General features: G+C 33.0%; 1 protein-coding gene across 1 annotated transcript in view; it reads left to right on the top strand.

The window, feature by feature from the left end:
* COG3 (component of oligomeric golgi complex 3) overlaps positions 1-24,961 on the top strand; it is a 62,682-nt gene that overhangs the window by 22,844 nt on the left and 14,877 nt on the right. Inside the window, exons 8-19 of the mRNA XM_051983836.1 lie at positions 282-362; positions 489-532; positions 1,506-1,632; positions 2,148-2,239; positions 3,115-3,254; positions 6,407-6,567; positions 10,143-10,248; positions 11,874-11,998; positions 13,850-13,939; positions 16,683-16,803; positions 21,291-21,379; positions 21,482-21,616. Coding sequence (XP_051839796.1) covers positions 282-362; positions 489-532; positions 1,506-1,632; positions 2,148-2,239; positions 3,115-3,254; positions 6,407-6,567; positions 10,143-10,248; positions 11,874-11,998; positions 13,850-13,939; positions 16,683-16,803; positions 21,291-21,379; positions 21,482-21,616 — 1,311 coding nt within the window. The remainder of the gene's footprint in view (positions 1-281; positions 363-488; positions 533-1,505; positions 1,633-2,147; positions 2,240-3,114; positions 3,255-6,406; positions 6,568-10,142; positions 10,249-11,873; positions 11,999-13,849; positions 13,940-16,682; positions 16,804-21,290; positions 21,380-21,481; positions 21,617-24,961) is intronic.

Raw genomic sequence — 24,961 nt, 5'->3', positions numbered from 1 at the left:
GAAGGATCATCACATTCATTATTTGAAATGTTATTAAAAAAAAATTTTTTTTTTTAATAATATATTATTTTTCCAGTTATCAGGACAGATGGTTTTCAACATTCATTTTAATAAGATTTTGAGGTCCACTTTTTTTTTCTCCTTTCTCAAGACAACAAGAGAATAGATATTGATTATACTTGTACAATTAAATTTTAATATATTTCCATATGAATTATGTGAAACATTGCTTTTTGCTAATTATTTTAATATCTGTCTTCCCATTCTGTGTATTTTTTAAGGATCCTTCATCTGTGCCAAATTCAGACAATGCCTTCACTCTATTTTATGTAAAGTTTCGAGCTGCTGCTCCAAAAGTCAGAGTAAGTTTGAAGACAGTTATTTATAAGAGTATTCATGGTAACCATTCAGCTGTATAAAAAGAAAGTAATTGAACCATTATATTGAACAGCTCTGGTATTTGTTTCTCCTTTTTCTTTTAACCGTAGACTCTCATTGAACAAGTAGAGCAACGATCTGAGAAAATTCCAGAGTAAGTAAATAGAAGCCATTCAATTTTTGGAGGACCTACTAATCTAGGAGTGTTGTATTTTAAACACATTTTCGTTCTTGGTTGTTTGCTGATAGGAACCTAGGACTGTTCCTTGCATAATAAAAACATTATTTTTTAAAACATTTATTTATTTTTAATCCACATTGCTTTATGAATTGGGATGGGAGAGAAAAATCGGAGCAAAAGGGAAAAACCAATGGAGAGGAAAAAAAGAAAAAAGAAGTGAACATAGCATGTGTTTATTTCTATTCAGTCTCCAGAGTTCTTTTTCTGGATTAGATGGCGTTTTCTGTCCAAAGTCTATTGGAATTGCTTTGGATCACTCACCCAAAAGAAGAACCAAGTCTTTCATAGTCTTTCATCCAGATCATTGCATATTCTTGCTATTGTTTTGTACAACGTATTCCTGGTTCTGCTTGTTTTGCTCAGCATCAGTTTATGGTGGAAACTTATTTTGATGAAATAAGGCTATAATGACAATTTAGCTAGTTAGCTAACATGGAAAATGGGATGTCTCCTGCTGGTCATATTCCACCATTAGTGAACAAACCTCTGAGTGAATTTTCTGGAGTAATTCCTTGCTACAAAGAGCAGGGTTATGATGCCTAATCAGCTTGGCAGATTACTTGTGGATTTCTTTTGCTATTCATATAAATGTTCCTCTTTATTAATGTAGATAAGTTGATTTTGAAGCTTTTCAAACATATTTTAGAATTTGACTTTTTATTTTGTAATGGTGTAAGTATATTTATTTGGCTGTGGAATCCAAATTTAGTACCTCTTAATCAAAATTTTATATTTTATGGAAGGAGAACATAAAAAATTTTTACATCCAGTACACTTAACTAAATATTGGAGTTGAAATAGATGATATACTCATAAATCTTAAATGAAATTTAATACTTGAAGTAAGAATTTTAAGCTGAAAAAATGTTTTTTCTTTTTCCATTAGATACCAACAACTTTTAAATGAAATCCATCAGTGCTACCTTGATCAAAGGGAACTTCTGCTGGGCCCTAGTATTACTAGTACTGTAACTGAGTTAACAAGTCAGAACAACAGAGATCATTGTGCCTTGGTAAGACTGTAACTGTATCTTATAATTTCTTCTAAGTGAGGCCTCCAGATATTATTATCTGTGTAGATTATTTTTGATTTCAAACATAAAGATATTGGACTTCTTTCCCTTTTCCATTCTAGACATATTTACTTAATTTTCATTAGGTTGTAAATAATCTGAATTGACACTTAACTTTCTCAAAAAATAGAAGGGTGTGTGTGTGTGTATTGCGTGGAAGGTGGCAAACTTATCACACTAAAGTAGATTTCAGGAAGTTCAAATAGGTAAATAAATACTGGACCTTTCAAGATTATATTTTCTAAACTTTTTAGGTGAATGTCACTGAGAGTTAAATTTTAGGTTTTCTTTTTACTGTACTATTGTTTGTGCTTGTGACTTTAAATAAAGGAATAAAAAATTCCATGAATAGGTTTCTAATAAAGATCACAGTTGAGATTGAGGATAAAAACTTTGACTGTAATACTGGCAGTATTAAATTACTTCTTAATAATTTGTTTTCGTGTTGATTATAGGTTCGTAGTGGCTGTGCCTTCATGGTTCATGTATGTCAAGATGAACACCAGCTTTACAATGAATTTTTCACAAAACCAACATCAAAATTAGAGTAGGTGGTAAATGGATTTTAACATTTTGCTCACAAATTTTAATATGGGGGGATTCTACTTGCCTTACATGAGTTGAGAACTACCTGTTCTGATGCTCATAATTGAATATCACAAGAAAGGAGAATTATGTTTTTAAACTGTGGAAAATTTTTGTTTTCCTTTTGCGCCTAGACATTTAGTAGTGGATGGAGAGGGAGATGATTGGAACTGTTTTCTTCCAGAGACAAGCAATATACTAAAAAAAGATTCGATGTGTTTTCAAGCTGTTAATCATGTACAAATATTCTTTGACTTATGTCATGGAAAGAAAGAAATCTATTGAAAACTAGGAGACTGGTTTTGGTCTCAGTTCTGCTATTAACCAGTTGGCTTTAATTTCTCTGACTTTTCTTACTTACAAATTATGGAATAGAGCTAGATGATCTCAAATGTTCCTACCACATTGTTATTGAATGACTCAAGGGTGAAGATGCCTTTCACACATAGAGTGATACTATTTTATTCATTGTGAAGTTGAATATGAGAAAGTAAATTTTTTATATTTTATTTTTTGGAAAATATTTTTATCCTATGGAAAAGGAGATGTAAAAATGTAGAATAAAATAAGCTGCATTTTTTTAATGGGGATATGATTTTTAAAGTAGTTAATTTTAATGGCTTCTAAGCCATGCAAATTGATTCTAAACTGTTATATTTTAAAGTTCTTCAAAATTGCTTTCCTATATCATTATAGATTTACAAAAAGAGTTTTCCAAGTAGAGAGAGCTTTTTAAATTCATATTCAAATTAAGGATTAAGCTTGTTATTGTTTTGTTATCTTACAATATGGGATCCTGGAAATGTTGTTTTTAATAATGTCACTTTTTTGTTATAGTGAACTTTTAGAAAAACTGTGTGTGTCCTTGTATGATGTCTTCAGACCATTGATCATTCATGTTATTCACTTGGAGACTCTGTCTGAACTTTGTGGAATTCTTAAAAATGAGGTGCTTGAGGATCACGTACAGAACAATGGTAATTTACAAGTAAAAGTCAAATTTTCAGAATTTTTTTTTTTTTTTTTGGATAAGTGAAACATCAAATTTTCTACTCAGTGTAGATGATGTGTTTTTTGAATAGCTCTTGTACTTAACATTTTGAAAATTTGCGTGATTTCAAAAAATATAATTATATATAATATTTAAGTTAATTCTGATTTTATTTTACAAATGAATTAGTGGCATACTGAGCTATTAGTTAAGAGACCTGGATCCTAATACTCTCAGTCTTGCCAATTAACTAGGTTTCTGACCGTGGGGTGGACATATAATTTGTCTTTATCTCAGTTTATATAGCTATAAAATAAGAGATTAGATCATTTCTAAGGTCTCTGTTAGTACTTTGGTTTTTGTGATATGTTACCTGATTTTGAAGCCTAGGAACAAATCCCTTGGCCCTGATGGCATCCAGGTAGATATGAATTTGTGCTTCAAGGCATTGGCAAGAGAGGGCAGTAATGTCTTTATTGCATAATGAGTTTATTTCTATTTTGGGCAAATTTGGTAGTAAAATTTGAATAATTACTTTTCCTTTTTGGGTCTATATAATTGATTAAAATTTAGACAAATAGTAAAGTAAAGGTAAAACTCATTTGACATATTTTAAGTGCACTTAAAAATCAGTCTTCTGGATAGGATTGACATTTTTTGATCAGGCATTTTGGTATAGTATTTTATTTCCAAGAATTTGCCTGAACACAGAAATTTAGGAAAACTGGAGTTCTTATACATATTACATACAATGCAAATTACGAAAAACAGAAAGTCATAGTTTGGAATTGAAATATGCATCCAAGTGATGGATTTTGAGGATATTACATTTTTCTGTGGTTTGGAAAAGTTGATTTTCTTATGTTGTCCTGGCATTTTGGTTAAATACCTCAAAAGTGATTGTTTTATTCCTAGAGATTTTTTTCCTTCATATCCAGGATCCTTAGGAGATGTGATAAGTGTAGATGTGATAAGTGTATTGTCCATTAAAATTTCCTTTTCCTCTGTCTTGTTCTCACTTTTACTTGATTTCTTTCTCAAGAGACGTCTCAAACTCATGTGTGTCCAGAACAATTCATTATTTTTCCTCCCAAATCCACTCCCCTTCCAGATTTCCCTGTTTCTAAGATACTATCATCCTTCCAGTCTCTTAGGGTCATAACTGTGACCTGTTTTTGACTCATCACTTTTCCTGATGATCTCACAGACCCAGTTGGTTGCCCTGTTTTTTGTTCCTACCTCCATAGCATCTCTCTTTCATCATCCCTTTCTCTCTATTCCCATAGGTACTACCTTATTTCAGGCCTTCTTCCCCATATTCCTAATTGGTCTCCATGTCCAAGTCTCAGCACTCCAGTCCGTTCTCTGCCCTCAAGCCTAAGTGATTTTCCTTAACCATAGATCTGACCATGCCACATTCCTACTTGATCAACTTCAGTGGTTTCCTATTAGCTCTAGGATTTTCTAAAAGATAAAAAAATTTTACAGCCTTACTTTAGCTATTTTGACATCCTCATAGTACATTACTTCTCCCATGCTCTTCAGTCTAGTCACATTACTTTACATTCCTCACTTGTCACACTCCTTCGCTTGTCTCTGTCTATGTCTGTATACCAGCCATTCCCTTTGCCTATAATGCACTCTTTCAGCCTGAATACCCTTTTGTACTTAGAGATGTCAAACTAGCAGAGGGTAGGTGGTATCCAATCAAGCTACAACATAATTAGGAAATGTTTAACAAAATGAATCAAAATATAGTACAACATAGATAATGTTAATGTATGGTTTTCTAAATCAGAATGGAGCTTGCAAGTATTCTTTCTATTTAAAGTTTAATGCCACTATTTTATATGAAACCTTACATGAGACTCTCCCTTAGGTTGTCTTAGTACTCTTATTTTGGGAAACTAGCATTTCCCAAAAGTCTTAGTGCAGTTTTAATCTGTTAGAAACAAAACAAAGCACACCCCCCACCTCCCCTCCAAAACAAAACAAAACAAAATATAATTTTGAAATTTTACTTAATTTTTTTTTACAATTAGTTTTGTGACTTGAGTGACAAAAATTTTCATTTTCACTAATAAGATAGCCACCCTTTTATGCATCGTACATGCAACAGTTTCTGGATGACATTTTCTCAAAAGCAGTGGATCTCTTGAGAAGCTTTACTTGTTTGTCACCAGATTTATCTCCATTAATTAGACTTTTTCTTTTAGAGACACTTCAAAACTGTTGTGAGTTCATCAAGACGCTCTTCTTTGGGTGATTTTTAAGATTCATACAGATAGATGTTTTCTTTAAATCACTGAGCAAGTTTGAAAGTTTTCACAAATTGGAAAATCAGCTAGAATGATATATACCACATCACAGATATATACATGGTAGTTATGTCAAATTTTAATAAGGTTGATACTTAAAAACATTTAAGTAATTAATCTTTTAAATTGTTTTTTAGTTAGTTTGTAGCACTTACACTATACTTATTAAAGCTTAAAACTACACTAAGACTTTTGGGACATGCTGTGTTTTGTATTTATTTGTATTTATTCCATATGTATTTCTATTTGTGTTGTCTCTATTAAAATATAAGTTCCTTATATGTAGGGTTTGTTTCATTCATATCTCTATACCCTAAGTGACTAGCACAGTGCCTGGCACATGATAGGTGCTTTAAAAATAATTGCTAATTGCTCAATTCTCTTTGAAAGTTAGGAGTTAGAAGATGCTGAGTTGAGTCCATGCTTTGTCATTAATTAGTTCATGGGCCTCTTGGTTTCCTTTTGATTTATAAAATGAGAACAACACCTTATTTTAAGAGTTGGTTTGATGATCAAATGGGTTATAAGATTACTGTGAAGGGCAATAAAATGCTATGTAGAAGCAAAACTGCATTCACTAAATTTTTGTAAGTAGGTCTGTGGGCTGGATTAATCAGTTTTTAAAATAATTAAAGGTGTTTGATGACTTTCCTTGAGGTGACAGGAGTGAGGCATAGCAAATAGCAATAATACCACAGGCTGTTGAAATAGGTTTTCTGCCAAGCTGTCCATATTGTTTGTCTGAATGATTTAATAAATTGTTTTTAAAAATAAATTTCTGCAAATCTGAAAAATTGAAACTTTTATTTGTTTTTATCAGCCGAACAGCTTGGGGCATTTGCAGCTGGAGTAAAACAGATGTTAGAAGATGTACAAGAGCGACTGGTCTATCGGACTCACATTTACATTCAGACAGACATTGCTGGCTACAAACCAGCCCCAGGGGACTTAGCTTATCCTGATAAGTTAGTCATGATGGAGGTAAGACTTTTAATTTATTCTTCATTTCATTTTTTAATGTAGTTGCTTAGCATGAGACAGACTTTTTCCTTTCAGTTGTTACACAGATGTACTATCAAGATAAGCCTTATATTAAGTAAATGAAATCAGATTATAAAAAATAGCACCGGGCTGTTTGCTTGAACTAAATATAAATACCCTAGATTGGATTGTTTTGATTCTAATATGTTTTTATGCATTTTCTTTTGCTCAGTTCTTCCCTTCACACTAAGGAACATATGTCTCATCCCACAACAATTTAGTCATCCATGTGATTGCTAACTCCAAAAAAATCTTTAAACTGTTCTGTAGGTGACATTGGTAGAGAAGCAGTTTTGTGGATCTGTAAAGTTACCACTTTGCTAATGAGAGAATATTGCCAGTTAAGCATGACCACAAGGAGCATGGAGAGTAGAGTAGTTCCACACTCTTCTGGTACAGGGAAAAGGAACATTCTCTCCTTTCTATAGATCGAGTTTATAGAAACTTGTCGAGTCCCCCGGCTCCCACTCCTGAACTCTCTTTTACCTTGAAGATCCATTATAAAGCCCTTCATAATATGGCTTCTTCCTACCTCTTTATTTTTGTGCTTTATTCCTTTCCACTCACTCTTGTGATCTTTCATTAATGAGCTACTTGCAGTATTTGAACTTAACACTTTATTTTATATTTAAACATCTACATTGGTTACCCTTTCACCCACATGTTTGGGATGCTTTGTCCCCTCACCTTCACCTCTGAGTCTTCTTGTTTTTCTTCAAGACTCGGCTCAAATCCTTTCTTCTGTAAATAATCTTCTGTGACTCCAGCCTCTAAAAGCTTCTCCTTTTAGATTGCTTTCTCTCCATATATCTTATATGTATGTAGTTATTGCCATATCATAGCCCCCATTCGATTGTGAGATTTTTGAGGGCAGGGACTGTTTTTACCTCTTTTTGTGTCAGAAGGCACAATAGCTAGCACATAGTAAGTGCTTATTGACTGACTGACTAATTGAGAATTTGTGGTCTCCAGAACCAAGATTGTGATTTGATTCTTTGGATTCTTATGAGAGGAGTAGTATTATTTTAGTTTAGAAGTTAATAAGACATAGAAGAGCTTAAATGACTGGCCTTAGGAGACCTAGTAAGTCAGTAAAAAATAATATGAGAAAATAGAATTTAATTCTCAGCCAGTTCTATAGATTCCTAAGTACAATATCCATCCAGGTAATGGTTTTGGTCCATATAAATTTGCTTTTTGCCCCTTGAAACATTTTTAAAAATTTGACAACTTTTAAAAGATACTTTTTATTTAACCCCTGCTAATGTATCATGTTGGCAGAATTTGCATAAGACATTTGATTTAAAACATAAATTTCATTATGACAGTTTGGATTTAATCATATTATGTAACTTGAAGAATGACCCTAAAAGGGTTATTTTCCCTTTAATGCTATAAATGCCTTATTGTTTATTTATTAAATTTTAAATGATTAAGTGAAAATTAAGTTTCATCAAGCAAAAAATAAATACTGTTGTTGAAAGCAATATAATTCAAATAATTTTGTTTGGAAATTAAGATATTTTTTGGTGAATGTAAATTAAGTTAACAGTTGTTTCTTATGATTGAATTTAGTATGATTCTAGTCAAACTTTTTGAAACTTTATTATAAAGACAGCATTATAAAGTTCCTAATTTGGGGTTTTGCTGATTATACTTGAACTAGAATATTATTGAAAGATGACTATTTCAGCATTTTCTATTATTTGTAGGGAGCAAATCAAGCATTAAGTGCTTACTATGTGCCAAGTATTATGCAAAGCACTGGGTATACCCATATTAGTGAAAGGAAAAATAATTCCTGCCCTCAGGGAGCTTACATTTTAATTAAATGACATAAAAGTAGAGATTGGTGTGAACTGGAGTGGTCTGAAGAGTCAAAAGTAAAAATTGGAAGAAGAATGATTGATAGCTGGCTTGGGCTCTGAGGGAGAAGACTGAGAGGAGAGAGACTGAGAGGAGGAAGGTCTTTGGGTGAGAAGGCTAGAGTGGAAGAGGGAATTTCCAGAGTAAGAAGTCAGCAGCTGAGTCAGGAAAAAAGAAGGTGGTATAAGTATAAGAGTCAGAGCTGGAACTGGAGAGAAAAGTATCCTAAGGAACGGTGATTTCAGTGTTGCCTCCAGAACTTTTGTGAAAATCCAGAAGCTTCACTTATTCCTTTGTTAGTATTAGGTTGAAAGGCACCTGGAAGTACAACTTGGATGGTTTGGAAGGAAGGAGAAAAGAGGAAAGTATTCTGGCTTTGAGGATCTTCACTGCAAGGGAAGACAGATGGGAAGTCTATAGAATACAGAGGTTAATCAAATTAGATAGGATTTCTCAAGTTTTGTTACAGTATAATAGAAGGAATTGTTTTCTTAAGTATAGTTAGGTTGGGAAAAAAAAAATCACCTAAATTTGGATGTGGACATTGTACATTTAACATTATAACAAGAATATGGTTTCATGGAATTTGAACTGAGGGGAGAAAAGAAATTGCCAGAACTTGAGAAACTCCTTATTCTGAGAGGAATTTGCTTATAAAGATTTTCTAAAAGCTGTATAACTCCAATACCCACATAGTTTTTAGGTGACTCTGAACATGTAAGGTAAGAATAGGCATCTTTGCTTTACTGTTCTCTGTCCTGGAAAAGTTTTTAGTGTTGCTCCATTGCAGGTAACTAGCTTTTGGCTTTAGATCAGGTTTTACTCTCCCTTTCTTTTAATCTCTGTGAGAAGTGGGCCATCTCTGAGATAGTTGACGGAAGAATAGAGGTGAAATCTGTGGGTTAGATAGCTTTCCTATGTTCCTTGGCAATAGATCAATACTTACTGCTCTATGCAATTATTGAATGAAAAATCATGTTAAATACTTAGTATGTGCCAAACATTCAGCCTCCATAAACCACATTCATTGTAATTTGTTGGGATCATTATTATTACCTCAGTTGTTAGAAATCTGTAACAAATAATAAATCTGCAATTTATTATTTTTAGATGTTAGAGAAAAGATGTAATAATCATGTGTTGCCCTTTATAGTATGTCAAAAACTGTAATCATAAATATGATTGTAACAGTTTAAATTTAAAGAAAATAGTTGCTTTGCATCAGAGCTTTTAAAACTTAAATTACCTTCATAGTGGGTAAGAAGACTAGTTGTTTAAATTTAAGCTAACCAGAGTATATGTTTCAAATGCACATGTTAATTTTACAGATTTAAAGTTGGAAACTGTATTTAGATTGATTAGGCTTATTCAATGAAATGTCAACAGATTGAGTCAATGTGTTTAGATTTTGAAATTAAGTAAAACGCTTGTATATTTATCTGAAAGAATATTGACATCTGCATCACTTTTCTTTTATTTCCTGTCTGTTCTAAGCCAGGTAGGTTGAGCAAAATAGGTTCTTTTAATGTGTATAATTTATTTTACTGACATACTTTTTTTTTTAATCTAGTAATAAAACAGATCAGCGTATGTGCTGAGCTTAGCCCAAAGCATCATTTTAGTGGTGTGCTTCTTTGTGTTTTCTACAGCAAATTGCACAGAGTTTAAAAGATGAACAAAAGAAGGTACCCTCAGAAACCTCCTTTTCCGATGTTCGGTTAGAAGACACACAGTCTAACAGCCTGAATAAATCTGGTATGTCTGAAAACACATTTGGTGGCTTCTCTGTCAACAGTAGAGTTAGGAAGCTCAGTGAATGAGCAGCAGCAGCAGCATGATGTCTTAGAAAGAGTCCTAGTTTTGCACCTCAGTATCCTTATTATTACTGTAACTGCTCAGGTGTGTCAGAGAGACAACAGGGGGCAGTTGGGCACTCTCCTCAACAAGCCCACTCCCATTAACCACACACTAAACTGAGAGGTACTTCAGTAGAATGAACCCAACAGCCACCTGAAAATATTTGCTTTTAGATGGTCATTTCAACAAATCTTTGTTTCAAGGTGTGTGCTTCATTTTGGAGAGGTGATTCTACGTGAATCAGAATTACACATACAAATTGCTTATAATGTGCCATCTTCACTACTCTAGAATTTTCCCAGAACTTTTCTAGCTTTTCAGTAGCATTATTCAGCCCGAGAACTGGGAAGATGATATCAGAGTGACTGTAAGAAGAGCTATAAAATTTGAAATTATTGTAGTTAGTGACATGTAATGTTTGTCCAAACTGTCAGATATTTCAATATCCGAGATTAATAATAGTATCAGTATTGCTTAAGACATCTAACTTCCTCAGTCCCCTTTCAGGATCCTTAACTGCCTTCAAGGCTCAGTTGTTGGGGTCTTTGCCTTAAGTCATACTAGTTTGTATATATTTTGTATTTACTTATCTGTGCATAGATTTTTTTTTCCCTCTATAGAATGTCAGGTAGGGACTGGTTTTGTTTTTTCTTTTTATCTTCATTTTCTAATACAGTGTCATGTTAAACTAAGTGTTTAATAAATGTTGTCAAATAAATGTATTAACACTTTAAAAATATATCCTCATAATAGTATACTCTTATTTCCATACTATTGTCTCAGTACTTTCCTTTTTTTAAAAAATTTCTAAAAAAGTATACATTATTTGTCCATTTATTTATATGTATATGGACCTTTTCAACAAAGCCTAGGAACAACAACAAAAAAAAAGGCTTAAAAATTGAAACCCTACCTCCTGCCTCCCCTATTCCTCTTTCCCTTAAAATTGCATTTCTTCCTGTGTTACTGCAAACTGCCAACTTCTTAGTGGGTTCATTGTAACCAGCAAGTAACTAGTGACTTAAATAAGAGTCAGTCCTAGAGTAGTTTGGGAAACAGAATTTGGGGACATTAAAAAGTGTCTCTTATTGTACCACTCTGTGCTCTCTTTTGCATATTGGGGACTCATGTTGTCCATGTCTGGTCCTATCTCTTATTCAGCTTTGAAAAGAGTTACCCCTATGGCAAATGATAATTCATAAAGTGTGACTCAGTAAGACTATTGAACGCATTAATTATCAATGTGCTTTTGGGAAGAAAGGTGTTCAGAATAAAGAACAATTTGTGGGCAGTGTATCATAAATCTTGTTTGTTTACATAAATGTTTTATTTGAATATATAAATGCTGACATAATTTGCCATTCCTTGTTATAATTGCTGATTAAAAAATGAAGCTTTGTTATAATTTGCTTTCCATGTTAACCTGAGAGCAAATGAAGATCCCTTATGTGTCTTATTATGTGATTTTTCTAAGATATTCACAATTAAGAAATTTGAATGGCTATTTTATGTTTGGTCCTTAGGCACAGGAGACTCTCTTAATCCTAGACCGCAGGCCACAATTTCACCAGCAGATCTTCATGGAATGTGGTATCCCACTGTCCGAAGGACGCTTGTATGTCTCTCTAAATTATACAGATGCATAGATGTACGTATGGAAAATTTAATCTCTTTGTAGTTCATATTTTCTGCCTTTTGAAATAATTGAACTTTATTCTTTGTTTTTAGAGTAATGTTTTGTCAATGTCATAACATCTCAGGATATTGGAATTAGGAGGGTCATTTAGTTTTCATCTCAACTTCTTCATTTATAGATGAGGAAACCAAAACATCTGTTGAGACCTGCTCAAAGTGACATAACTAGTTAACAGAACCAGAGCTAGAATGTTTGTGTAGCTTTCATTATTTTCAACTCCATATAGTTATGGTAACAGAAATTCATGTACAAGAGAAGTTCTTTTTCAGATTTGTGTATCTGATTTAAATTTTTAGAAATAATGCGATTAATTTAGACTCAAATGCTAGTCACTTTGAATTGGCATTTGCAACAGGTAGTTCTTAAAACCCTACATTGTTTAGTATTCAGAAATGAGTGGGAGATTTAATTACATATTTTTGCAGATAGTCAACTTCATTATTTTAAAACATTCTTTTTAATGAAATGATTGTAGTTTTCTTCAAGATCCATTTTATTTTTGTAATCTACAAAACATCAATAATTTTTAAAAATGAAACATTTTAATAACATTTTTACATATTTAAATCTATAGTCATATGTGTTGACATTAGTGTCAGTCACATTTAAGATAAAAAGACTTAGATAAAAAAATAGTCATAGAAAAAAGTAGTTGTGCAAGTTCCATTGGTAGCCAAGAATAACGTGTTATGAATAGTGAATAATTTTCTGACTTTTAGAGGCTTTCTGTGATCTTCTTTATTCCTTGAAACTATTTGAGGGTATAGAATCCTAGAAACTGGGGCAAGTACAGAATTGTTCCATGGGAGTAGGATGGGAGAATACTCTTTATATATCTTTTTATCTACATGATTATTGTTACCTATGATTGGTAGTCTGGGATTTCCTTGAACTGGAATCACATCATTTTTAAAAAGTTAAAAGAGATTCCCAAGTTTCTTATTGAAAATCTTTTCCAGTGAGAGGCTCAGCTCTTTCCATCCTCATCCAGCTTTTGTCTTAGGTAGATGTTGGAAAGAGTCAACAAAAAAAAAAGATTGTAAGTATGGTTAATGACAGAATTGACTATCAGTTTGCAATGCAGTCATTCAGCTATATATGCATATTCATTTGTGGAAATAAAAGATGTCTGCGCACTGGGAGTTTGGAGGTCGCAGGACAACCAAGTGGAAGAAATCTTTGAGGATTGGGTAGAAAATTTTGTCTGTAGGAATAGAGTAGAGCTTGTGGCTCTGTAGCTGTTAGCTGCAGGGAGCTCTGATTTCTTTCCTTCCTTCTCACTCTTTTTACTGAGCACTTACAAGAGGCACAGCAAGGAAAAGTGCTTTCTTTTGAACTCAGAAACTGCTTAATAATTGAATAATTACTTAAGTCATTGCTTTAAGTCAATTTTGATTTGAGTATTGAATCAGTTTCAGGGATTATCAAGGATATGTGTGTATGCCCTTTTTAATTGGAAGAAATTGTACCATACCATAGAATATACCATTTGCTAAATGTTACATACTACAGAATCAGACTGTTAAGAGTTGAAGGGACTTAATTAGCTAATGAAATTCCTTTATTTAATAGAAAAGGAAATGGAAACCCAGAAATGGAAAATGGGAAGATCTCATAGCTAGGAAGTAGCAGAGTGGGGAACTTTAGTTTGGGATCGATCTCTTAGTTAATTATACTTGTATGTCTGGTTCTTGCTATTCACTTTTATAATGGGGTGCTGGAGGAAAATGTGTTTTTAAACATCATCTTATACTTTTAAAAAACGTTATATCAGTACTTAGCCCTTTTTTTTTACTCCACCAGAGGGCAGTGTTCCAAGGATTATCCCAGGAAGCATTGTCGGCTTGCATTCAGTCATTACTGGGCGCTTCAGATTCAATCTCAAAAAATAAGGTTTGACAAAAAATGTTAGATGAAAATTTGTGGTCCTTAATGATGTTGTGGAGCATTACACATTCATGTGCAGAGATAGAAGTTACAAGTCATCTGACAGCAGAATTTAGTCTCTTGTCAGATTTTGCTGCCTCTGTACCCTGTGAGGAGAATGAACGTTTCATTGTAATGCTGCCACAAAACATTGCAATGATACATATATAACCTTGCTATCAAAGAGCAGGATCAAGATAACCTGCTCAACAAGGGTGGTAAATTGTTGGAATTATCTTGGCTAAAACAGTGGGAATGATTTTTAAAAATTCAAGGCTAATTGGGTATTGATAATGAAAATGTACATTAAAAATAACTGCCTTTTTATTTTTGCAAAGGTTTTTTTTTCTTTTTCAAAATGTAATTAACTTGAATATGAATTATTTGCCCACTTTCTTTAAATGCTATAAATCTCATAGTATTGAAGCTTCTGTTTACATCTCCAGTCATTGGGGCAATGGGATTGGAAAAGTTCTGCATAACTGTAGTCCATGACAATAGCTTTCATGGAACACCAGCTACTTTAGAAAGCCAAATGGAGCATTTAAAGATGTTTACTCTGGGTTTTCTCAAGGGGTTAGTTAAAGATTGTTCTCTATAATATTAAAATAGTCTATCCTAAACCCAAGATTCTACCCAGACAATTTCTGTCACCAATGCTCTTCCCTGCTTCTCCTTTCTTTCTTGGACATTTCCAACAAGAAAAGGATGTGTGGCTGCCATTGCCACCATGGTTCATTTCTCTAGATGATGTTAATTCAAGTGTATAGGGAATTATGGTGATTTTGTTCCTTCTTTATAGCTGTGGCTTCCTTTCATAAATCCTTCCCATGCCTCATAAGTTTATTCTACTTTAAATCCAGACTCGATGTTTTCAAGATTTCATTTCAACAAAATGTAACATTGCTCCTCCCTTAAAATATCAGACATGTTAGACCAGCCCTAATTTCTTCCATGTGTGTTCTTTCTCGTCTTCATGAGTTAGGGAACTTGGGGTTAAGATTTTAACAAGTGTACCAGGGAGAGGATAGATTTTTAGACAGATATTAGATTTAAACAATTTATATCTAAGTTAGAATCATTCATATTTTTCTACCCTTTTTAGTAGGATTTAAGTGGCACTGGCCTCCCATTTGTCTTTTCCACAAGCCTTTTGCTAGAGATAGAAGAATGACCCTTAACTTTGTTTTTTATGTTTATTTTTGGGTCAGTTATTGCCACGTAGTTCTTTCCATGTTTCTAATGTAAGGAGCTTAAGTGGATGAGCAGATAACCAATCTGATGAGCATTAACTTTTTTATTTTCATGGCTGAAATGTCATATACTTTTTGGTATCTTAGCCTTTAAAGAGATGATTTGTAAAAACAGTTTTTAACAGTCTTAAACTTTTTTCTTTCTTTCTTTTTTTTAAGTTCTTGTATATTATTTTTTGCTTGTGAAGTAATACAAAATCTCTTTAGGAAAGCAAATACGGCCATCATTTTTTATACATTGTACCACATTGGCTTTGTAAAATATGCTTTTAAATTCCTTAAGTTTGACCTTAACAAGAATTATTTTTAAAAGGGAACAGATTATAAACAGATTTTCAGTGCTTAGAACAATATCTGCATGTACCCAACTTAATGAACAAGTACTTGTTGATTGATTTCCTGCTTACCTGACTTTATGTTAAAGAAAACAAACAATATCTTAGCTTGTTTTGTGCTGAAAATATGCATGGATTGGTAGAAGAGAAGTAGGTTTTTTTTTTAAATTTTAAGTCCTGAATAGTAAAATTAATTGTTTATAAAGGAAAGAGAATAAACTTTTTCTGTTATGCATAGTTTCAGTAGAGATTACTTTGCAAATTTCACACATCTCTAGTGTGATTAACACCAGTTTTTTTACATAAAAAGCAGACTACAAGTATATATCACTAAAGAATCTTGTCTGTGCTTTGAAAGTGCAATTGAATTATAAAACTCTATGAAGAGGTGGAGGAAGGGATGCAAGGAACTTCAAGGCAGCTTTTAGTTATGTTGAAAAGCCCTGTGTTGGGGATGGGTAATCCAATGTGGTAACACACATAAAATCTTTAGGGTTAGAGTTTTACTTTTCATATTTATGGAACTGTCTCTCTGTGGGAGTAGACAACATTTCAAACAAAATAAAGAAAAATATATTATGGAATTCTGACTAGAAAGATATCCTGCCTCCTAATCACCTCCTCTTTCCAGATTCATGCAGGGGATTGGGAGTGGGGCAATATAATATAATACAATATAATGTGATATGATTGATATAATAGAAAATAACATAATATGATATATGATATAACGTGTATATACATGTATGTGTGTCTATGTACATGCAAGCACACATTTACAAATAAAGCTGATGGTTCTCTTTAAATTTGTTGTTTCATACTTTTTCTAAACAAGAGAGTAATTGTCTTGTTTTTACAAAATTCTTTTCCTGCTCTATTAGTATACTTAAGCAGTATATGTTTCAAGACTTTGAGGGCAAGATTTTGCCATGTAATTTTTAATAGAAAGTTTAGGGATCCACAGAGATATTACAAAACTATAAGATTTAGGCTAAGGGCTCCTAATCTAGGTAGGAATAATATCCCTTAAAATTAGCTTCATTGTAGTCATCTATATGTGATTTCTGCTTTTGTATTACTGCTTAACCTATGATACTCTGCATTTTCCCCCTTTCGATCTAGACCCAGGTTGATGGACAGCTTTTCTTAATTAAGCATCTTTTGATTCTTCGTGAACAAATTGCTCCATTCCACACTGAATTCACCATTAAGGAAATTTCCCTGGACCTTAAGAAAACTAGAGGTACTTCATTGTCCTGGTTGACATAACTGGACAGATTTTACTTGTCCAGATATGTCAGCATAGGTTGTAGGTTTATTTTATGTTCATCTGCAATGTTTTCGCATGCTTGCTGAATATATTACTTGCTTGTTCCCATCTGGGCTGCAGATATTCTAATTGCTTCTTATATGCTGAAACATCTTCTTAAAAAAGGAATGTCAGAGAATTTCTGTATGCTTGAAACCAAGTTAACCTGTTGAAAAATGGGGAGGGGAACTTTAATTTTGTTTTTCTATACAGTATCAAAGAGATGATTTGACTAATTTGCCAGAAATGATCAGCTGATTACTTCAGTGGAAATCTCAGGAGGCAATGTGGGGCAGTGGAGGGAGCCCTGGTGGAGGAGCTTGAGCAGCTAAGTCCTCGTTCTGCCTCTGCCACCTTGAGCATGCCCCTCTGTGTTTGCCTTTTTTTTTGCAAAATAAATATGATAATAATAGTGCCACCTACTTCATAATGTTGTTGTAAAGACCTAATGAGATATTGGATCTGAAAGTTCTCTGATTCCAATCTGCTACTGGGTTGGAATTTATTACTCCTGTAATTTTTGTTGAATAGTACAATCAAATGTGGACATAGGCTAAGGGTATACCACAGATTTCTCTAATCACCTAACAGTTTAAACTTTTCTTGACACTATGATAAAGTTTCAGCTTCTTTAAGCTTCCTCTAAAGGGGTAGAAACTTATTTAAGTTCATTCTTATGTTGTGCAGTCAAGGCATGAAGCCTTTTTTTTTTTTTTTTAAAATAAGCTTATTCATATTCTTTAAAAAACAAACATTTTTGAGCCCTTGCTAAATGCAAGATATCGTGCCAGATACAAGGCTCAGGATAGAATTGAGATCAAGAGAAAAGAAGAGAAGGGATGGGAATAAACATTTATAAAGTGCCTACTATCTTCTTTGTTGTTTCCAAAACCCTGTGAGATAGATGCTATCATTGTCTCCCTTTTACAACTGAGGAAACTGAGACAGAGATGAAGTGACACAGTGAATGTTTGAGGCTTGATTTGAACTTAATTCTCCCTTAGTCTAGGCCTAGCACTTTATTCTACCTAGCTGCCCTAGGGCATACTAGCACAGTTAGCCTCAGGAAGGAAGAAGACCAGTCCTTCCAATGAGATGAGAAGAAAGGAACAATATGAAAAAATAGAGTTTTGAGGTATGAAGTAAAGAAAGTGAAAGAAGCTTAGTTGGGAAAAACCTGAGAGCTCATAATTCAATTTTTGTGTGACTGAAAATGCCTTCTACGACACTCCTGATAAAGGGTCATCCAGGTTCTGCTTAAAGATAGGTAGTATATGGGAAATTGAAATCTTAAGAGACAGCACATAGCATTTGTGGATAGTTCTAATTCTCTTATCAAAGAATTGGTTAGTCAATAATTCATTCATTCAACTCCAATACATTTTCTAGGCTATAAGGCAGATACATAAAGCTAATTTTGATAAGATCCCTAACTTTAGCCAAAATATAGCAAAGAGATATAACATACATAAGTATGCAATACTGTTTGACTGATAAACAGTAATTACCTAGAATATGATAGGGTCATGAAATAGATGCAGAGTGTTATAAGAGGTCAGAAGAGAGATTACTTGTAACTGGGAAGATTTGAGAAGGCAATTCAGAATGAAATAGCAAGAGAGGTAAATGATGAAGGATAGGATAAGATGTCAAAAGGCAAAAATTGAAAATGTGAGAAGAACCCTTTCCAGCTGTGAGGAATTGGTTATAAGTGAAGGCTTGCAAGTGAAGATTTATGAAAAATAGGTTAGATTATAAAACGTGTAGAGTGTCAAATTAAGCAGAAATGGATCCTTGCAGATTTCACATTGACTTTGAAAACTGCAAATTAACATTGTTTCATTGTGTTTTTGTTGTTGTTGTTAGACATTTTCCAGTAACATTTTAATCTGGTTTAAGCCTTCCTAAATTTGATAGCTCTGATGGAGTAGACAATAGTCTGAAAGTTATATGTCTTCTATCCATTGGAACACAAACTCCTTGAGAACAGGGACTGGTTGTTCCTTTTTTATTTATAATTCATAGCATCCTTACACAGAGTAGAAATTTAAATAAACATTGAAGAAGCTAACATTGACTGGCTTCCATCTTAGCAAATGGGAGGTAGGATCATTTGACGTGAAAAGGAGGGTGGTTGAAGTTAAGGAGTTAAACCCTGATATGGGGATTTGCTTATTTTTTTGGCTTATGATTTAATTTGTTGTGTAGCCAAATCTTTGTTATTAAAAAGTGCTATTATTAAAGATTCTATTATAATTTCTTTTGTCCCTAAAAGATTAACTTTCTGATACAATGGGTGCCCTTTGTTTCAGGTATTGTAGGTTGGGGAAACAAGCTGATGTTCATCTTTGTATGCAGCATCTCCAGAATGGCACTCCCCTCTAAATACATTCCCACTTCTCTTAAGTAGTCACTTAAGTTTATAGTTTTGGAGACATCCTTGATTTTTGCCCTTTATCTTACCTTCAGTATCCAATCACTTCTAAGTTTTATTGATTCTCCCCTGTAAAATCTCTCTATCTTTCTCTCTTTTTCCTCTGTTTCTTTCTCCTTCTGTTTTTCATTTTCTCTTTTCACATGGTCACCCACTACTGTAATTCAAGCTTTCAATACCCTTGTCTAGACCATTGCCACAGTCTCTTATTCACTCATGGTTTCTAGTCTTTCTCATTTCCAGGCCTTCTTCCACGCAGCTGCCAAAATAATCTTCCTAAAGTACAGCTCTGACTGTCTTAAAGTACAGCTCTGACTGTCTTAAAGCACAACTTTGTTGATTCCAAAAGAAACTTCAATGGCTCTTATTGCCTAGGGGAAATAACACAAGCTCATTTGCTCATCATTTAAAGTCCTTCTTAGTCTGATTTTAGTCAGCCTGTTTATTGTACATTACATCTCTTCATGCGCTTGATATTCTTTAAAGTTACTTTCCTTGGCTTTGCACAGCTTATCTCCTGTTCTTTGAACATACTCTCTCCTCACCTCTGCCATTTGAAATCTTCCCTTAGACTTAGGTTTTTGGTGCTTTCTCCAACTTCTTCAAGTATTTCTTGATATTGTATCACATCATCATGTCAGTATAATATAAACTACCTTAGAGCAGGTTTTAAAATTTTTTGTCTCTGAAACCCCAGCTTCTAGAATGATGTCTTAAAAATAATAGGTACTTAATAATTTGTTGAATTGGATTATCTTTATTACTATTATGATTATACAAATTTCTATCAATATTCAGATTACATACTGATGCCTAACTATTGATTCTCTTAGATAATTAAATTATTTCTTTTTGTTATTAGGTATTTTAACAGTACTGTTACTGTGAGGGATTTGAATTGATGGAATCGGGAAGTATAGGATTACATTTGTACTATCCAATTACTCTTCCATTCTTTCTGGTCTGTAAATTGTTGCTATTTGTTTCTGATTCTTTGCATGATGAATTATTAACTATAATTAACAAGGGTATAATAAACATTAACATCCCTAAATTTTGACAGAATTTGGCTTGGAGCCTATTTTTCACAAAACTTATACATTCAAAACACAAGTTGATATGACTTCATTTACTGTAGAAAGAATTCTTTTAGGTAACTATAAAAAGTTTTGTTCTGAGAGTTTTCTTCACTAGAGATTCTCTTTCATTAAGAGATGGGTCAAAGACACTGCTGTTCTGTGCCTGAGAGAATCAGTTAGAAATGTTTGAAACTTTGCTTTTTTTCTCTTGGGCAAAGCTAAACTAAAAAATAGTCTTTTCTTTCTGTCACTTTCTATGCTGCTGTCTTATCTTTTAAGCCTCTGACTTCTCATAACTAACTCTTACAGCTTATTGCATTTGAACATCAATGAGACCTTTAGTACTTTGAGTAGATTCTAGTTAGACTGGAGGTTAAGGGTTAAATATGTCCTTATGGTGTTTTTTCCCTGGCTGACACATAATTTTATTCTCTTCAATTTCAAATGAGTAAATTTTTGTGCCAGTCAGAGTCTGTAGCTGTGAAGCTGGGTAAGTATTAGTTTTTTCTTTTAGTATTCAAAAACCAATTCTTACTCTACAGATTAATTCCTCTAAAGGTCATAATTTGGCAACTATATAATTTAGATGTCATTAATGAAGTTTTTAATCAGAACTCAGCATTTATCCCATTTTCTTGGAATTATCAAATTGCAATTGGTAGTTATTTTAAAATTCTGACTTAAAAAATACACAAAGATAATCATTATTCATGTCCATATCACCCTTATTCTTTGAGTAGAGTTGGTTAAATTGAACTTGTTTTTGTTGTTTTTTTTTTTCCCTTTGTGGTTGATGTTAAGAAGTAGCATTTGTTGTCCATTGAAATGGCTAAATAAACATGTTTTTCTTTAGAAATTGTGCTAGCTAAAAGTTACGTGTTCATAGCATGGGTGATTTTGTTTCACAGATGCAGCATTTAAAATCCTGAACCCTATGACTGTTCCAAGATTTTTTAGGCTGAATAGCAACAATGCTTTAATAGAGTTCTTGTTGGAGGTGAGGAATCTATTTATTTTGAGGGGGGAGACAACATTTATTTTAATGTGTGTGATTTCTAGTAACATAAAAATAGAAGAAAATTGTTATCTTCTTTTTAAGGGTACTCCTGAGATAAGAGAACACTATCTTGACTCTAAAAAAGATGTAGACCGACATCTGAAGTCAGCATGTGAGCAGTTTATTCAGCAGCAGACCAAGCTGTTTATAGAGCAGCTGGAGGAATTCATGTCAAAGGTATAAATGTTGCTGCATTTTTGTCATTGGAAAATAATCCTTAATCTCCCTCATATTTCCTTGTATTTGATCATCCTTTTGTGGCACTTTTACCAAAGATCATGAACTTTAAGCTTTTAATGTCTTCAGCTTATAGATCTTTCAGCATATTATTACTGAAGCACTTGCCTTGAAGAGTTTGGTATCTTTCAAAATTTTAAAGGAAAGTTTACAAATATCAATTAGCAAAGCTAATTATAGTCAGTTTCATTGTTACGTATATAATGATTATTCATATGGTTTTTGATCTATTATTGGAGTCATTATCTATTAGTGTTAAATAATTTTTCATGGGATCAATTGACGGAACTGGGAATATTTAAGCTGGAGAAGAGAAAATTTATGAGAGGCAGGATAGCTGTCCTCAAATATTTGAAGGGCTATTATGGGAAGAAGAGATTAGATTTGTTCTCAGCTTCAGAGAACCAAAATAAGAACCTTAGGTGAGTCACATTTAAGGTCCATGTAAAGAAAAATTTCTAAATTCTTAAAGCTGCCTTAAAGGGGAATAGGGGTGGTACATTTCCTCTCACTGGAGAGAGATCTTCATATAGAGGCTGGATGATCATCAGGGATGTTGTAGAGCGAATTCTTCTGTATTTTGACTTTTGAACTCCCTTCTAACTAATTCCCTGATCGAGTGATTTGTAGCAGGACTTCAGCTTTTCCCTTAAAGATAAAGTTCTTATAATCTTTAATGGAATTTTTTTTGCAAGTTCTCTTTTTCATTGAAGACTCTCAAAATTAGATTGGAAGGGTCTTTGAAAGTCATCTAAGTTAATCCATATCTGACTAGGAATTCTCTGTGGTACATCCTTGACAAAGCAAATGATCCAGTTTCTGTTAAAGCCTTTTGCCTAAGCCAGCCCATCTCATCCTGCTTTGGGACTTGTTAAACACTGATGTCATTCTTCCTTTCCATTTGGCTTGGATTATTGAGAGTTGAAGATTTTATACCAAGATACATATATTCTGCATACTAATAACTATACATTAAGTATATCTATTTAAAATATATTTTGTATTTAAAATTCACAAATGAGCTGCTGTCATATGCTGTTAGATCATAGCAGTTTTTGATACTTCTATATTCAACTAATTGGTTTGTCTTTTTTGATCATATCAAAAATTTATTCTTAAAAAATCTAGCTATTAACTTCTACTTAATAAACATTTACTAAAGAATTATTACATGCATAGGAGGATCAAATGAAAGAATATTTGAGCAGTACTTTATAAACCCTCCTGTGTTATGTAAGTACAGTGTATTATATAGAGAACTGTTCTAGTTAATTTGGGCTTAATGGAAGAAGGCAGATGTGGTCCAGCTGCCAACGAATTTTCAGTCTAATTGGAAAGGCAAAACATTTAACACGTGAAACAACTAAAAATCAGATGCATCTGTAGATGATTGCGTGTGACTCTTGCCATATTCATCCAATGTCTAGGAAGCCATCAGTTTTAAAAATCAAACCATTAGATTGATAACAGAAACGTCAGAGGAATCACAGTCAAATAATTTTCTGATCTCTGATGGTGCTTTATCCCGTTAGTTGATTTCAACACAATCTTAGATTTTGGATTATCAAATTAGATAACATTCATGTCAAATGAAAAGTTTCCAGTTATTATTTTGTGTCACTTTTGATGATAAAGTGGTATCAGAAGCATTTAAATTTCAGATATGAGTGAAATACAATTTTGATTAACATTCCATAGTTTTAGTTTTAGGTTTAATTTTTGGCCTCATAGAGGAAAAAAAAGTAAAAAACCAAAACTTTTAGCTATCTTATGGAATAAGATAAAGCTTCTGAAACAAGTATTTGTGGATGTTATTGAAATCCAAGACTCAAAGATGATATACTATAGCATTTTAGAAACAAGCAGATTTTAAAAATGTGAATTCATTGATTCATTTAGTTGAGAAAGAGGCCTTAGCATAAATTGAATGAAATTTCAACCATTATAAATATTTGGAAAGGTCCCAGATAACTGAAAATTTTGGAGTAAAATAGAGCATTGTATAGGGAATTTTTAACCTGTGGTATAACAAAATGCTTCTCCCTAGACTTTGTTGCACCCCAGTTGAACTTCAGCAGGGTTTATTTCTCTGAGTGCTGTTACAATCCTGTCTCATCCACTATGTTTTGGGATTGTGAAAACATGGAGTAATGGCTATTCTCAGCATTTGAATTGTTTTTGAATTGTTTTGAATTGTTTTTCATTTGACTTTGTCTCTTCTGTTTTTGCCTCACACAGTTTTCCCCTAATCCTGAATCCTCACCACTCTTATAATTTATTCATTGTGATTCTTTGTATTCCTACTAAGAATATTTAGTCAGTACTGTTTTTTTTTTTTTTTTTTTTTTTTTTTGTTGTTGTTTGTTTTTACAATGTGTTGCTGCTATATGTTGAATTTGGATGTGTGCGTTAAAAAAAATGCCTTTGGTCAAAAAAGAAACAAATTTGTTTAATGAAGAATAGTTATATAACTCACCACTAGGGTTTGTGACATTTCTGATACCTTAAGGTGATGTGTCTTTGTATTTTTTTCCTGCAAATTTTATTTCTACATGACAAATGTTAAAATAATATACTGCAGAGGAAAATAATGAAAGCTCTAAAATCAACTTTCACATTTTCCTGACAGCTAGAGCTTTTGTTTTCAAAAGTCAACAAAGCTATCCATCTTTCAAAGAACTTTCCATAAATGTGAACTGAAAAGCTTTTTTTTTTTATTTGCAAAAATTAAAGTCTTGTGTCTCTTCTGACACAACTGACATTTTATAAAAACTTTTTACTTTTGTTATGAATGACTGCAAGAGAAATAGAGTTCTGAGTGAGGTTTTGGTAAGTAAAAGAAGCACATTTCATCACTTATTTGAGTGTGCATTAAAAAAATGTCAGGTAATACTGGACATAAATATCTCAATATATATCCTCATCTTTTCAACTTAAGTTCAGATTGAGTTCCCTTTAAGTAGGAGCTTTCTTAGTATGAACCAGCATAGTTTAATGCACAGAGTATGGTTCTAGGAGAGTAGAGACATTGTGTATTTCAGAATCTTTGGTGTGATTTTTAGCCCTGTCATTCTACTATCAGTTGGCAGGTAATGTTTTTCATTTCACAAATGGAGAAACTAATGCTTATTATGCCATATTATATAGTGACCCACTTGATGGAGAACAATGGCTAAATCAGAAGTTCTTTTTTTCAATTTCATTTAATGAATACTCTTACTGGTCTTTTTTGGAAAAACTTAATAGAAATAGCAAAGTCTGTTTATTATTTTTATTATTTTACTA

This window comes from Antechinus flavipes, chromosome 3 (assembly GCF_016432865.1).
Source record: "Antechinus flavipes isolate AdamAnt ecotype Samford, QLD, Australia chromosome 3, AdamAnt_v2, whole genome shotgun sequence".
NCBI lineage: Eukaryota > Metazoa > Chordata > Mammalia > Dasyuromorphia > Dasyuridae > Antechinus > Antechinus flavipes.
This window is presented reverse-complemented; position numbering and strand designations above follow the sequence as displayed.